Source organism: Odontomachus brunneus, unplaced genomic scaffold, assembly GCF_010583005.1.
Source record: "Odontomachus brunneus isolate Ranch 3 - 2012 unplaced genomic scaffold, Obru_v1 Obru_scaffold_194, whole genome shotgun sequence".
In the NCBI taxonomy this organism is placed as follows: Eukaryota; Metazoa; Arthropoda; class Insecta; order Hymenoptera; family Formicidae; genus Odontomachus; species Odontomachus brunneus.
Window position 1 is genome coordinate 536,670 of NW_022639644.1, and position 17,486 is coordinate 554,155.

General features: G+C 34.8%; 1 protein-coding gene across 5 annotated transcripts in view; it reads right to left on the reverse strand.

Annotated features, from left to right (window-relative positions):
- The window catches only part of LOC116851842 (nuclear fragile X mental retardation-interacting protein 1), an 87,185-nt gene that overhangs the window by 64,913 nt on the left and 4,786 nt on the right, over positions 1-17,486 (reverse strand). For all 5 annotated transcript variants that reach the window (XR_004379654.1, XM_032831680.1, XM_032831679.1 and 2 more), the window contains exons 2-3: positions 16,655-17,205; positions 1,890-2,188 (exon numbers count right to left, since the gene is read on the reverse strand). Coding sequence is in view for 4 of the 5 variants with exons in the window: in XM_032831680.1 (XP_032687571.1) it covers positions 1,890-2,188; positions 16,655-17,014 (659 nt within the window). In the remaining variant the exon portion in view is untranslated. The remainder of the gene's footprint in view (positions 1-1,889; positions 2,189-16,654; positions 17,206-17,486) is intronic.

Below are 17,486 nucleotides of genomic sequence, written 5' to 3' on the forward strand. Positions count from 1 at the left end.
TATATATATATATATATATATATATATATATATATATAATATTCAAATATATCTTATAAATATTTTTATATATAAATATTTTATGCTGTCTGGGTTCTTATTTTTAGGAATACACAACGAAAAAGTACAATAATTTACGGGATGCTAATTTACGACAAACTGTTATTTTTAACGGCAAGCTGCAATTTCTTACAAATTTAGACGAAAACATCTAATAAAGGAAGTTTTCAGCTAGCGAGTCACCATTTTTGCTGAACTTTTACAGAAATATAGTACTGGTGTAGTAGTAACAAATACTATTCGGAGAAGATGCGCCTCTCAAGCATTTATGAGAAATCGCTATTTGAAGTTTAGTCTTTTCCATTAGTGCCGTAACAAGAGGGCGATCAAGTAGCTGCGGTAGCGCAGCAGACTAAGCCTCGCGGTTCGAATCGGGAGGTTGCGTGTTCACGTCCCGTTGTGTCCAAGTTTTTTTTACTGTTAGAGAAAAAAATATGTACGTGTGTGTGTGTGTGTGCGTGTGTGTAATATATAAATACGTAGACAAATTCTTTGTATAATCAGACTTTGTTTTTAAATTTTGGCATAAATAAAAATGATCAGTGCTAATATGACAAATGTAAGCAAAACTATTGGTCGCAATTGTATGCAAAAACAAAAGAGAAGTATACATGTCTCCACTGTGATACCTCATAACATCAGTTTTTATCAGCTAATAAACAGCTGATTTTCGATGTTTATGAGTCACGCTCGTTTGCAGCTTGTTCATTTTCGACTACATACGTATATGTATGTGTGTATTTCTGTTTGTGTGCGTAGATATCGATATATTTACATGATATAGAGAGATAAGTTATAAATATTTGTAATGTTTTACTTATGCAAAGGTGTACAAAAAGATAGATATACATTAAAACAAATGCAATAACAGAAAAAAAACATGGACTCATTAGGACGCGAACACGCAACCTCCCGACTCAAACCGCGAGGTTTAGTCTGCTGCGTTACCGCAGCTACTTGATCACTCTCTTCTTACGACAGCACTAATGGAAAAGACTAAACTTCAAATAGCGATATCTCATAAATGTTTGAGAGGCACATCTTCTCCGAATAGCATTTGTTACTACCACACTAGTACTAGATTTCTGTAAAAGTTCAGCAAAATCGGTTCGCTAGCTGAAAGCTCCCCTTGTAAGAAATCCTAAGATCTTGTTCCAATCTCAATAGTTTTTTGTATTTTTCGGTAGCAATTCTTTGTGTTTCGTAGACTTTTCGTAGTTTTTCGTTGAAATTTTTCCGCCAGGGTTATTAGTCATGAAAATGGCTTAGATACCATATAACTAGATTAATAATTAATTGTTTATAGATCGAGCATTTTTTTATCTAATGATTATTTTTAACATTTCTAATGATCATACAATAAAAAAAAATTATTTAATGGAAATGGCACGAAAACGGCCTTATTGACTTTCTTCCTTTATACAGAGTGACCCACATAACATTTAACAACTCAATATCTTGGAATCTATTTCATCGATTTTAATGGTTTAAGTCTTGAATTATATGGATCTGAAGGGCCTTCAAACTGGAACGGAGGTTGGTCTCCCAACTTCTGTTGCGTGGGTGAAACGGGGGTTAATTTAAAAATTTTTCATAGAAATGCCTATGAAAAAATATTTTTTTGAATTCTTTGAACAAAAACAACTTAGTTTTAGTTTTTTTTGTCTAACTAAAATGTTGAAACTACATACACAAGAATACAGATATATTCAATATTATATTATATATTCAATATTATATTAAATATAGATATTCACAAAAAATACAAATATTCAATATGAATATAATTATTGTTAATATTAAAGCAATATTAAAGATATAAGACTTACTTTTTCCGTTCTTCTGTCCACCTTTTTATACCATCCTTTCCTGACAAATCTTTCATTCTCGCATATAAACCAGTACTATGTTGCATACTAATATGTTTCTCAACAAGCAGAGGATGTGCCGAAAACGTACATCCGTCAATACCACAAAGTTTGTGTGTACTTTTATGTTCAGTCAAAGCGTCCTCAGACGAAAAATCTCTGTCACATATCCCGCAATAATATGACGTATTGTCTTCGAAACCAACATCATTTTTATCTTTTGGATGATGTAGTTTTTTGTTATCTGACTGCAGATGAGTCTAAAAATTATTTTATTTAATAAAATTATTTGAAATAAGTGAAAATATTAACAATGTAAAATATTTAAAAAATGTCGATAAAATATAATATTTTACTCTAATATATGTAGGGTATCTAATTCGTACCAGAGCTAATATATAGCTAGAATAGGTCGGCGTGAATAATGGAATCGGTATCTTTTTTTAAACAACCACGTAAAATTTTGAGATATTAACGATAAAAGATTTCTACCGAGCGGTAGTCCACTGGCCAATCAGCACGCACGAGGAAAACGCAGTCCATTACTTGTTTTTTGAATAACAGCTGCGCATGGCCCTGCGTTTTGGAAAGCAAGTCGTTTCTCATGCAATTTTTCTCGTATCTGAATCTGAATTTGGCTGCAGAATTACCTTATCACATCAAATTTTCGAAATAAAAGGATTAAAATATCCAAAAATGATATCCGCGATTGACCATATTTATCTTATTATTAGTAACAAAATAATTCTTTTCGGTAAAACTCTAAATTAGGGGACACCTCGCCGATGATCTTGACCTTCACATATCTAATAGATATCCTCCTGAGTAACGTTCTATAGGTTTAAGGCAGCGGTCTTTGTTTATTAAAAAGTTATTAACAAGAAAAGTTGACTATTTTGACTGTAGTTTTCTGATTGTAAATATGTATACAGGGTGTGCCAAAATTGTGGAAATGGTCGAATATTTCGAAAAAAAGCATTTTTTAGGAAAATGTTTCAGACAAAAGTTGTAAGGTTTCAGAAGATCTATTTAATAGCCCTATCAGTTTTGATCTTGGGTGGCATCGTCAAGATCAGATCAAGGTCACATCGATTTTGTTAAATAAAAATCCCAATTTTTATTGCATATTCTCATAGCTTATCTCGACAGCTTTTCAAAACACTATAATAAAGTTATTTTTCTTAAAGTACTTTACGAGTTATAAGACTAGAAATTTATACTATCACCGACATTTCTCCGTGCGTAACATTACCTAGAATGAACGACGTGGACGTGGCTGGGCTTTCACGTTTTGGAATACTCGATTTACGTGAGTTCCCTTGCCTTTCACGTTTGGGGTGCTTGATTTACGCGAGTCTCCTTGCCTCGAATAGAATATAATAGAGCAAATAACAAAAATTTGCAGCTCATCAAGGAAATTACATTGCGTTTATAGGAGTTTTAAAAACAATACATATGCACGCACTTACGTAACCACGCAAAGTACAAAAGAGATAAGACTGAGCAACCTCCGCGTCGTACACATTGGGTAATGTTGTCAGTACTGTAAATTTCAAGACATAACTTGAAAAGTACTTAAAGAAAAATAAATTTATTATAGTGTTTTGAAAAACTCTCGAAGTAAGCTACGAGAGAATATATAATAAAAAATGGAGATTTCCATTTTAAAAAATCGACGTGATCTTGACCTGACCTTCACGACGCCAACCAAGGTCAAAACTGGTACGGCTATTAAATAGATTTAATTAAATTATTTTTGCATTAAATTGAAGGCTTTATTTAGCACAGTTAGAATGATCCGATTTAAGTCACATGCACCGTTTTGTTCGATAACTTGTTGCCATTTTGAAGGTAATTCTATTATGCCTCTCTCATAGAAACCCTTGTCCCTATTGGCAAAAAACTGGGACAGTCGATTTTCACAAGCTTCTCTTGAGGCGAATTTTTCACCAGCAAAATCATTCGCCATAGACAGGAACAGGTGGTAATCACTTGGTGCCAGGTCCGGACTATAAGGTGGATGCATAAGAACCTCCCAACCAAGCTCCCGGAGCTTCTGGCGAGTCACTATCGATGTGTGTGGCCTGGCGTTGTCCTGATGGAACACAATTCCTCTCCTATTGGCCAAAGCTGGCCGCTTCTAGGCGATTGATTCCTTCAGAGTCCAATTATTGACAGTACAGGTCCGAATTAAGAGTTTGGCCGTAGGGGAGCAGCTCATAGTGGATGATTCCCTGCCAATCCCACCAAACACACAGCAAAGCCTTCCTGACCGTCAATCCTGGCTTGGCCACCGTTTGCGCCGGCTCACCGCGTTTCGACCACGACCGTTTTCGCTTGACGTTGTCGTAAGTGACCCACTTTTCATCACCAGTCACCATCCGCTGCAGAAATGGGTCGATTTTGTTGCGATTCAGCAGCGATTCGCAGATGGAAATTCGGTCCATGAGGTTTTTTTGCGTTAACTCGTGTGGCACCCATACATCGAGCTTCTTTTTGTATCCAGCCTTATTCAAGTGGTTCCAAACGGTTTTTTTGTGCAATGTTTAGCTCCTGAGCAATCAAAACAGTGCTTACGGTCGGACTCGACGATTTCCATTATTTTACCGACATTTTCGACAAATGGCCTTCCAGAGCGTGGTGCATCTTTGACATCAAAATTACCGGAACGGAATCGACGAAACCGAAATTGCGCGTGATTGGCTGTTACAGTATCAGGTCCATGAACACTATTCACATTTTCAGCCGCCTGGCTTGCGTTTTCGCCTTTATCGAAGAAAAACTGTAAAATATGGCGTATTTTCTCTTTGCTGGTGTCCATCTTTGACGCGCGCTCAAATAATACTGAGTCAAACAATCACAAAACTGTCTGAGAAGTTTTTTTTAGTACGAAATCCTATCTTTCTAACGCCATCTAGCGTAAACCGATCGCACTTATACAACGCGAGATACACATTACTAAAGCCATCTATTGGAAAAATAAGGATTTCTTTTTACTACACCTTATATAATTAGATTAAAGATTAAATTAAATTAAATTTTTATTAAGCTATATAATTTTCCATTTATAAAAAAATGTTTTAACTCTGAGCTGACACTCTGGGCTACCAAAAGCCCCAACTTAAGGGGTTACCCAACTGTGGAGACCTCAAATATTTCATTTACTTTGGAAATTGATTACTAAAAAACATGATACAAAACATATTTTGATATCTATTTATTACTCTTATTTTGGTGTGTAAAAAATGTGTACAAAATTTTTCTCTGTCACACAAAATGGTGGCACTACAACATGTCTTTGGGAACCCTGTACGCAATGAAGGCATCCACGATGGACAGCAGAACGGCTTTACAGCAAGTAATCAAAATTTGATTAATTATTCTTTATCCACATTAAATTTGCTATAAAAGTACTTGTTGGAATGAAAAAATATTGATAAATGTGAAAATAATGCATACGTGAAAAAAAAAATTCAATTTTCATGTAAAAATTATATATAAATGTATAGATTATAAAAAAATATATAAGTTATCGCAAAAATCACAGATATTTCTTTAGATAATACAATTGACAATAACTGAGTAAAACTTGAAAGCATTTGGTTAAATTTTGTGGTAGTTCTAGTGTCCACCATTTTTGAAAACATCGTGTTGAGAAAAGCGCGATTAAAGTTTCAAGATTTTTTTATTTATAAGATGATAATTTGGGGGTTTTACCTTTAATCAGCAATACGGGGGCCATAGAGTAAATTTTCTACATCTAGAGAATCCTTCTCGTTTTGCTGTCAAAATAATTTTCCTTCGCAGCGTCCAAGAACCTCTGCTCTGCGATTTTGATTCGCTTTTCGTCAACTGATTTTGCAAAATTATAGGATCTCGTTCCTATGGTCAAATTCATAACTTCCATAATCTTCAATAAACACTATACACTTTTTTTTCATTCATGTCCGGGAAATTACTGTGAAACGTACTCAAAAACACAAACTCTCTCCGTTCTGTTTCAAACACATGGACACACTGATTTTCGAAGAAAACGAAGATAACCTAGAATTACATTACGTGCCAACGCCATCTACAGTAAATATACATAACTACAATATCAAATAATGACTGAAATGTTCAGGTCAAAAACGGAATAATTTGCCGGCGGCGCGGATGTTACGATTTCACGCTGAGCGGTGCTCCGCTCGACGTAACCGACTGTATCTTCATTATTATTTGAAATTTCAGTATTAGATAAAAAATATAGATTTCTAAGACTAAACTATCAATTTAAGCAAAAAAATTTCGATTTTTTGAAGGTTTCAAAGTGGGGTAACCTCTTAATTCAGCTCCAATTTACTGCCCCCTATAGTACGAAAATGCTTGTGCTATCATCTATTGTTTGTTGAAGGGACCCTCTTTCTCTTGGATTACTTAAAGTCGCTTCCGAACGGCATCTCTGAGCGTTATCTAGGAAGAGGAGAGTGTCGTGAGCGTGGAGCGTCAGGTAGCTCAGTGGTTTAGAGCAGTCGCCCGGCAAGAAATCTAAAGACCCGGGTTTAAGTCCCGGCCTAGCAGAGCCGCGCTCTCGATATTTTTCTCTCTCTGGAACGAAAAGATACGCAGATCTCGAACGCACGGCGTCCCGCCGCCACTTAGTATGCCCTCCTCCCTCTTTCTCTTGGATTAGCGTAATTCTAAAAGCGTCAGTCTAGCTGGTATTCGAGTGAAACGGAGTGATGCCATCAGAGACCCCAGTGTGCCAGATATAATTATTTAAATAATTTTTTTCTGAATTTTTCTCTCATTGGTGTTTGTCATCAGAGTGTAGAAAAAAGTAAGTGCATAATGTTGTACGGCATTTAATTTTTTTTTCAAGAGTGTATCATATTATTCCGGTTTTATTAGATGGTATATCAGTTATGGCTTCGGCCCATACGCCTGCAGATACTCGAGGAAGATCGTGCGAATAATTTTTGTACATTAATCAAGTAAAATTTACTCACATCTAATAAACAAGTATACTTTGAAAAAATAAGTAGTACTTTTTAAGTAGTACTTTTTTAGTAGTACTTTTTTGGCTGAAGTTCGTCTTTTCAACTTTCCAAATAAATACCTTTCTTGAAACGGTCACTATCAAACTATTTTTTTCCTTAAAGTGTTATATCTCAAGAGTGTCAAGTTAAATTTTTAGTTCTTAATATGAAAAAATGGAAGAATTATAAGTTTTAATGAAAATAGTCATTTTTCCATTTCTTTTTAAGTTCTCGAATTTCTTTTCATACTCAATACTACATTTTATTAAAATAACCTATGACATCTTTTAAATCGATATTTGGAAACTATTTTGGAATTTTTTCAAGTGAAAAAAATCAATAGCAACTATGTTTCTACGCAACAAGCATTTTAATGGTTGGGGTCTCAAACGGCCCAGTATGCCAGCTATGTGATTATGGTGAAGTGTGCCAGCTAAGAGTTAATAACTTTTTAACAAACAATGAATATAACATCGTCGTTATAAATAGTTCAAAATTAATAATAAATAAATACATAATATATCATTAGTGACCGTCACGATAATATTAAAAAGAATTACTGAAAGTAAACAAAGTGTTTTTGTTTGTGTTTGTGTTATACGACTGTATTTGTTATAAATATGTAATAATCTGCGCTAGAGCACCACGCGCCGCGCTAAATCGCTATCAGAAGCAAGAAATTAAATGTAAAAGGAATACGCGCAGAGAGAAAAAAGCAGAAAACGAAAACACTCGAACATCCGCGAAAACATTCGGAAACCGTAGAAAGCCAAATAAAAGGCGTCGCCAGCGAACGACAAGACACTCTCACGCTCGCCAATTCACCGCGACCATCAGACGAGCAGAGCTTGACTCGACAGTCCGTAGTAATCCGAGCAATTGCAGCAGATACGCAGCAATCTCCAAAGCATCTTTATATCGTGGATCCACGATCGAGATACATCCGCCGAGGTCGCAGATACGCGTCCTCGAAACTGCTACCAGGTATGTAAATATGAAACCGGAATTTTTGTATAAAAAATACACGTTTATTGTATGAAAATGATAAAAAATATTTTATTCGAAGTATTGTCCATCGCTAGCTATACATTTTTCCCTGTCTGACAATTTGTGGATGCCACGCCAAAAAAACTGTTGCTCTTTTGAGGCAAACCAGTCATCGAGCCATTTTCGTACATTTTCGTAAGAAGTGAAGCGCTGCTTAGCAAGTGCGTGTCCCATCGATGCAAATAAATAGTAATCGGACGGAGCCAAGTCTGGTGAGTAAGCCGCATGCGAAAGTATTTCCGAACTAAACGCCTCAATCGTTTCCTTGACCAGTTTTGCTGTGTGTGATGGTGCATTATCATGAAGCAAAATCACTTTGTGTTGCCTTTTTTTATATTCTGGTTGTTTTTCACGCTTGATTCAAAGCTTGATTCAAATCGATCATTCGTTGTCGGTAGCGTTCACTATTAACGGTTTGGTCAGGTTTTAGCAACTCATAATAGATCATACCCTTCTGATCCCACCAAACACAGAGCATTGTCTTCCATCCATAGCGATTTGGCCTTACAGTCGATGTCGATGGTTCGCCTGGAGTTACCCATGATCTTTTACGCTTAGGATTCTCAAAATATATCCACTTTTCATCGCCAGTCACAATTCGATGGAGAAATGACTTTCTTTTGTACCTGGCGAGCAGCATTTCGCAAGTGGTTTTTCGGTTTTCCTGCTGTCTTTCATTCAGTTCATGTGGAACCCATTTTCCCATCTTCTGGATCTTTCCCATGGCTTTCAAACGTATGGAGACGGCTTCTCGTGTCACATTTAATTGATCCGCGAGTTGTTGTTGCGTTTGAGTGTCATCCTCATCCAACAATGCTTGCAATTCGCTGTCTTCAAACTTTTTCGGTGGTCTTCCACGTTCTTCGTTTCTCACGTCAAAATCGCCACTTTTGAATTTTTTAAACCACTCAAAGCACTGTGATTTACCAAGAACATGCTCACCGTAAGCTTCGACAACCATTCGATGCGATTCTGCAGCAGTTTTCTTCAAATGGTAACAGAAAATCAATGCTGTCCGCAAATCGTAGTTTCCAGGCACAAAATTCGACATGTTCAACGCTATTACAAACTATGCTGTTGTATGAAACTTGTATTGTTGTGAGTTGAAAATCTTTGTCAGAGATGTGAACAAGGAAATGGCGCCAATGACGCGGTTTGACGGTAACTACATTGACAGCTAAGGCTATCTGTGGGCAAATTCCGGTTTCATATTTACAGACCTGGTATATCATAGATATAAGATCGGGGTACACCGTTGAGAACTCGCAGCTACGCGACCGCAACCATTGCGAGTATCGCTCTGCCAACCTCGCGTCGATCCCTTCACCGAGGAGCACTGGTCGACGACCATACGAATAAATCGCATTACCAACAAACGCCGCAATAAGGCCACGTGAACGAAGCAACGGCTAAGCTGAACAGCGTTCACGACCGTTTTGATCTTTTGATTGTAAACATTAAAAGAGCCGAATAGAAAAACGCGACACAACAAGCCCCGCGCCGCACCGAGCACAGCCTCGCAAGAAATGGCACGCGACCAAACAGATTTTCTACATCGACGTACACGAACAACTAATACCAACAGCATCGCAAATACTAATATGTATAGATTGTACTTATTGTGACTCTGTGCAAACCGTGTCGCACGTTTAAACGTACATTTGTAAATATTAAACGTACATTTTTAAATATACGACATATTAGAGACAAACACTACGTCCAATGTTCAATTAAGCCTCCCAACGAACCTGAACCGATTTGACGAAAGAATCCGGTACCAGTGAAGAAAGACCGTCACATTAATCGACATAAAGTGTCGAAAATTTATACCGCATTTTTTAAACTTCTTTTGTTCATAAGGTTTTAATGAAGAGATTGCCACCTAAAACTTTTTAAATGTTACTCAAGGACATATTCCTGACAAGATAAGTGAAGGTCAATGTCATTGACGAAGTGTCTCCTAATTTAGAGTTTTATCTTTTTTTCTTAAAAATACTATATTGACATCTCAAAATACTGATTTTTATTTTGAAAATTAATATTAGTTTTCATATAATTTTTTTTTGTTAAGATATTCCATTTCGAATGTAGAGAATTTATAGCGCATTACAATGCATCATTTTAAAATAATAGATTTTAATTTCTGTAACCCTTCTTATGGTATGTGTATGTGTATCTCAAAAAGATAAGAGTGCCGTCATTCATCAACTCCATAGTATTTCACAACTCCAAATCTTCCTTGTTTTGTGTACGCAGCGCACATATACATTTGAAATGGAATATCTCAACAAAAGAAATTGTACGGTTGAAGGCCAAAATTCATTTTCAAGATAAAAACCAGTCTAGAGATGTTGCTTCCGAACGACATCTCTGAGCGTTATCTAGGAAGATGAGAGTGTCGTGAGCGTGGAGCGTTAGGTAGCTCAGTGGTTTAGAGCAGTAGCCCGGCAAGCGAAAGACTCGGGTTCGAGTCCCGGCTTAGCAGAACCGCGCTCTTGATATTTTTCTCTCTTTGGAACAAAAAGATACGCAGATCTCGAACGCACGGCGTCCCGCCGCCACCTAGTATGCCCTCCTCCTTCTATGGTCAAGACTCAACATAAAAACCAGTACATTTTAAAATGCATTGTAATATTTTTAACAAAAATATTGCTAATAATGAGATAAATATCGTTAAAATCGCTGGTTTTTACTATTTTAACCCATTTATTTAAAAAATCTGACGTGATAGAGTAATTCTGTGGCCAGATTCGAATTCTGTGAGCAAAATTACATAAAAAATGACTTTTGTTTCCTAGAACGCAAAAAAAGTTAAAATTTTGCAGGTCAATGTGACTGATGAGAGTTAAAATAGATATCACAATTGACATCCTACACTGTTACAATTGACATCACGTTGATGTCAATCTTAACATAGTTCTTCGCTATTTCTTGCTAAAATAACTTTCAAAATTTTGAATTTTATTAAGGCTCCTGGCTCCTCGCAATGTCTAGCTCTTTTTAATGATGTCAGAAGCGAAAAAATGTATGCTAAAAATTCTTGCAAAAACATTAAAATAAAATTATACAGGGTGTTTCGTAAGTCAAGGTCAATCGCTCGGGAGATGAATGGAGAATCAAAAACAAGAAAGTTGATACATAGGTAAAAAAATGCTGTTTGTTTGTGAATGAATTGAATTGTTTTCGAGTTATCGCTATTTTTATGTTAAAATTTGAAATCGCCTTCGAATTTTTTTGTCAAAATTGAAACATAAGATGGTTTTTATGAGTTTCAAAACACAACTAAAGTAAATAAATAAAAGTTGCGGGTTGCTTCAGCACTACCCAGGATGCACCGCGTGGAGGTATAGCCCGCTTAGCATTTTTTGGCAGAGATCAGGACCCCACAGTTCGCCACTCCTGTGGTATTTAGTGACTCCAAACCCTCTCTTATATAGTCATAGACAACTGTCATTCCCCGTCTACGCTACGCTCCCACCATGATCATTCCTACGATGTACGCATGAACGAGAGAGCTTAGACCCTGCATTCATGCAGAAGAAGGTCATTTCGAATACCTCATATAATTTTTACGCACGCACGCACGCACGCACGCACGGCAGAGAGGGTTTGGAGTCACTAAATACCACAGGAGTGACGAACTGTGGGGTCCTGATCTCTGCCAAGAGATGCTAAGCTGGGTACCTCCACGCGGTGCATCCTGGGTAATGCTAAAGCAGCCCGCAACTTTTATTTGACTTTAGTTGTGTTTTGAAACTTATAAAAACCATCTTATGTTTCAATTTTAACAAAAAAATTCGAAGGCAAAGTAATTTCAAATTTTAACATAAAAATGGCGATAACTCGAAAACAACGCATTTTTTGAGCTATGTTTGTATCAACTTTCTTTCTTGTTTTTGGTTCCCCTTTCATCTCCCGAGCGATTGACCTTGACTTACGGAACACCCTGTATATCCATAAAGTAATACTTACAATTGATTAAACAAAGGATCTACGGGAATAAGCATGTAAAAATTGTCCCCGTATATATCAAATCTAGATTAGCCCTATAGATTGGCATCTATGTGACTAAAAAATTCTTCAAATATCGATCTTAAAATTGTATTTTTGTAGGAGTTATGAGATAAATAATGTAGGAGTTATGAGATAAAAAAAAATCACTTCTGGCTGAAGTAGAAGAAAATGGTTAGCTTCGTCGAAAGCTACCTTTTAAAAATGTTACATTTTAAAAATTTTAGATTTCCCAGAAATGATAGAAAAAGATTAAAAAATCTTATTCATACTGATTTATACCAAGTCGCTCAAGCTATATCATATTTGGCAGAATTGGTTGACAAAGATAATAAACTAAAAATTGAGTACGTTAAAGATCAGTCAAATGTACTTAAATTGAAAGTTCCATTTCGTTATATTTCTCGCAGTATATAAATGTTTTTTAAGATATGAACCTAACAGTAATGGTATTTCTAACTTAACACATTACACATGTGAATGTGCCAATGGAAAACGGACTGTTGGTTGTTGTTCTCATATGCTGCTGTGATTTAGTGATTTATTATTTATCTCATGCTAGATATTTATCAAACTAATGGAAATACTAAAGAAGTGCTCAAGAAAAATAATTACATACCAGTAATTGAGAATGACAGCAACGAAGATTAAAAAAATAACCTCGACTCATATAAAGAATACCCGATTTTGTGAGAGGCGAGAAGACTCACCCTAAAAAAAGCACCCCGTTTTGTGAGAGGCAAAGGAATTCACATTAAAAAAAGCACCCCGATATAAAGTTCAAAATTTTCTCGAAGCGAATTATGGAAACATATTTTTATAGACTAATTTCTAACGCGATACTTATTTAAATACTTTATATAAATAGAATGTCAAAATTGCTTTTTAACTGTTTTTTTACGAAATAGATTTTCAATTATTTCATTTTATTATCACGTATTGTCATAGCAATCATAATTTCACTAAAGCTTAACATTTTGGAAAGGTACATAAAATAAATGTACAAATAAAAATAAAATATAAATTTTCTGTAACTTTGTCGTAAAATAATTCAGGAATACAACATAAAAGACTACAACAAAACTAGACTAGGACTTTCGATGTTCGCGGCTAGAGAGAGTAAAAGAGTAGTACTACGTAGTGAAAGAGTAGTGCTGCGTAGCTTGTATGATTTTCATCATTTTTCGCCATGAACTACCTCCACGAAAAATTTGGAAAAAATAGATTTTTTTTAAATTGAAAATAATTTTTTACTCGTATTTATTAAAAATATATAAAAAATTAAAAATATAAAAAATTATAAAACAAACAAAAAATACAAAAATTAAGCATTAAAAAAATCAAACAAAAAAGACTGCATGAATCTATATGTTTACATTTATTTTTATTGTCAATGTTGCACTTAGAACTCGAAATTTCATAAATATATGCTCAGAATTGGAGTCTGCGATACAAGAAACCCCCAAATATACTATTTTTGAAAAAATAAAAATTTTTTATATTTGATCGTGTTGCCTACCAGCAAAGCTACTTTTGTGGCTCTACATAAATCTTAAAATTCTGCGCCATGAGAATGTGATTAAAAATCTTATAAATATCAACCTTAAAATTGTATTTTCGTAGAAATTATGGAGGAGCAAAGAAAAATTTAAAAAGTGATTTTTTCCGAAAACGACTTAACAGATTTTGGTGAAAAAAAATATATGTTCTGAACATCAATAAGACTATTAAAGAAAAAAATGAATTTTTTCTTCATTTTTTTCTTTAATAATCTTATTGATGTTCAGAACATATATTTTTTTCACCAAAATCTGTTAAGTTGTTTTCGGAAAAAATCACTTTTTAAATTTTTCTTTGCTCCTCTATAATTTCTATGAAAATACAATTTTAAGGTTGATATTTATAGGATTTTTAATCACATTCTCATGGCGCAGAATTTTAAGATTTATGTAGAGCCACAAAAGTAGCTTTGCTGGTAGGCAACACGATCAAATATAAAAAATTTTTATTTTTTCAAAAATAGTATATTTGGGGGTTTCTTGTATCGCAGACTCCAATTCTGAGCATATATTTATGAAATTTCGAGTCCTAAGTGCAACATTGACAATAAAAATAAATGTAAACATATAGATTCATGCAGTCTTTTTTATTTGATTTTTTTAATGTTTAATTTTTGTATTTTTTATTTGTTTTATAATTTTTTATTTTTTATATTTTTAATTTTTTATATATTTTTCAATATTTATATTTTTTATATTTTATATTTATATTTATATTTTATGATTTTTTATGTACTTTTTTTCCGTAATTATGATACAATTTTTTTCAAATGATAATTTTCAAAGCAGGGTGTTATGCATAATGGAGCATTACAATTAGTGCATATGTTTCGGCAACGTAAGTGCAAACAAGCGCGAAGCGCAAACAAACACAAAGTGGACACCGGAAAGTATATTTAGTATTTAAAATACCACTAAAAATAGTAGTATTTTAACCCAAACTCACAAAAGTGGCTCTCCCGGCAGTCTAAAGATTAATAAGTTACTATTTAACTAAACTCAAAGTTTTAAATTAAGTAGGTTTGAAAAATCTATAATGTCTAATAAGCAGTGTAATAGCTAATGTCGTTATCAGGATTAAAAGTATTTCCAATCAGTCACTTCTTATTAAGGATCTTTACTATTTTATAAATCTAAGACCGATATTCATAATCGAATCTTATTTCAAGACGTCTTAAGTAATGTCTTAAGATGCGAATACGAGCTATGTAAACCTGGCACCCCACTTTTGAAAAAATAATTTTTTTCTACGTAAAAAGTTAGCATTTTGTTTGTAGTTGTTTGTAGTAACAATAATTTCGTTTGTAGTTCCATATATTAAAAATTACAAACATTTAAAGAAATGAGTAGCACCCCATTTTGAGATATCTCAAATCTGCAAGCAGGTGACGTTTCTAAATCATTTGTAGTTGTTTGTAGTAACAATAATTTCGTTTGTAGTTCCATATATTAAAAATTACAAACATTTAAAGAAATGAGTAGCACCCCATTTTGAGATATCTCAAATCTGCAAGCAGGTGACGTTTCTAAATCATTTGTAGTTGTTTGTAGTAACAATAATTTCGTTTGTAGTTCCATATATTAAAAATTACAAACATTTAAAGAAATGAGTAGCACCCCATTTTGAGATATCTCAAATCTGCAAGCAGGTGACGTTTCTAAATCATTTGTAGTTGTTTGTAGTGATTTTCGTTTCGTTTGTAGTCGTACCGTTCAAAAGTTATAACAATTTAACAAAACGCATAAAGGCCAACTTTGCCATTTTTTGAGATATCTGAAATCTGCAAGCGGGTGACGTTTCTAAATCGTTTGTACTTGTTTATAGTGATTTTCGTTTCGTTTGTAGTCGAACCGTTCAAAAGTTACAACAATTTAACAAAACATCTTAGGGCTAACTTTGCCATTTTTTTAGATATCTCAAATCTGCAAGCGGGTGACGTTTCTAAATCGTTTGTAATTGTTTGTAGTAATTTTCGTTTTGTTTGTAGTCGAACCGTTTGGTTCTTACGCATTAGTTAAATTGTTATAACTTTTGCACGATTCGACAACAAACGAAACGAAAATCACTACAAACAACTACAAATGATTTAGAAACGCTTGCAGATTTGAGATATCTCAAAAAATGGCAAAGTTGGCTCTTCCGCGTTTGTTAAATTGTTGTAACTTTTGAACGGTACGAAAATCACTACAAACAACTACAAACGATTTAGAAACGTCACCCGCTTGCAGATTTGAGATATCTCAAAAAATGGCAAAGTTGGCTCTTCCGCGTTTTGTTAAATTGTTGTAACTTTTGAACGGTTCGACTACAAACGAAACGAAAATCACTACAAACAACTACAAACGATTTAGAAACGTCACCCGCTTGCAGATTAGAGATATCTCAAAAAAGAGATATCTCAAAAAATGGCAAAGTTGGCTCTTACGCATTTGTTAAATTGTTGTAACTTTTGAACGGTACGAAAATCACTACAAACAACTACAAACGATTTAGAAACGTCACCCGCTTGAGATTTGAGATATCTCAAAAAATGGCAAAGTTGGCTCTTACGCATTTGTTAAATTGTTGTAACTTTTGAACGGTACGAAAATCACTACAAACAACTACAAACGATTTAGAAACGTCACCCGCTTGAGATTTGAGATATCTCAAAATGGGGTGCTACTCATTTTTTTTAATTTTTGTAATTTTTAATAGATGGAACTACAAACGAAATTATTGTTACTACAAACAACTACAAATAAAATGCTAACTTTTTACGTAGAAAAAAATTATTTTTTCAAAAGTCGGATGCCAGGTTCACATAACTGCGAATACGGTTCTATGATTGGTTCATGACATCTTAAAACAGTACTTAAGATGATTTTAAATATAAGATCTGACTATGAATACCAGCCTATGTATAGTATACTCTAAATACATAGTGATAATCAGCAAATCATATGCTAAATTCTTAAGACTTTCATTAGAGATTATTTGCAATTAAAAAATATTTCACAACTTAAAGACGAAAAAAATAACTTTTAATAAAAAAACAGTTAACTACGCGTACGTGCAAGCATAATTAATGGAGTGAATACGAGTACTTACTTGAAGTTTATTGATCTTCGTGTTGGTCATCGCCTTGCCCTTGCCGTTATCATTATCAGCCACAAATTTAGATCTCACGGGTGATATCATCTGCGGTGGCGATATCCTTTTGTGATAGTGACGTATAATTAAGGGCCGTGGTATTCTAACGCCACAAGGTACCAAAGGCGGCATGATAACAGGTACTATCCCACGTGTTCTGGGTCGCAAGAATGGTAGATTGGGTTGCTGAATACCGTTTTGTAGTCGCGGTGACAAGCTCTGTCTCATCGACCCGGGACCGCTAAATAGCGGGTTCATCGGCGGCGGCATTCTAGGCGGCATTGGTCTGTAATCGAATCTGGGAGGCGGTAAAGCCATATCGGCTGGTGGGATGCTTGACTTTCTGAGATCCACTATCGATTGGGCACTCTGTTACTGCTTCAGTTTTCAGAAGAAGTTTCTTCCTGCTTCGTGTGACGCCGCATGTACATACACGTTTTGAACGCAATGAAAAATTATACTTAAGTCGGAATTGTCAGGATCCACCAATCAAAATTTTTCCAATTATTCTGTAACCAATTGATTTTTGTCAAAAATACTAATACAATATTACTTTCAAAGGGGCTATATGATTGTGGTAAATTTAACTATATTACTTCTCCCTGAATTTGAAGTAGTTATCTATACAAAAATCTTAAATAATAATAGGGGTCATATATTCAAAATGGAAAGTTTTTATTGGTGTGTGTGTGTGTGTGTGTGCGTGCGTGCGTGCGTGTGTGTGCGTGCGTGCGTGCGTGTGTGTGTGTGCGTGCGTGCGTGCATGTGTGTATGTCTCACCTTCTCCTCT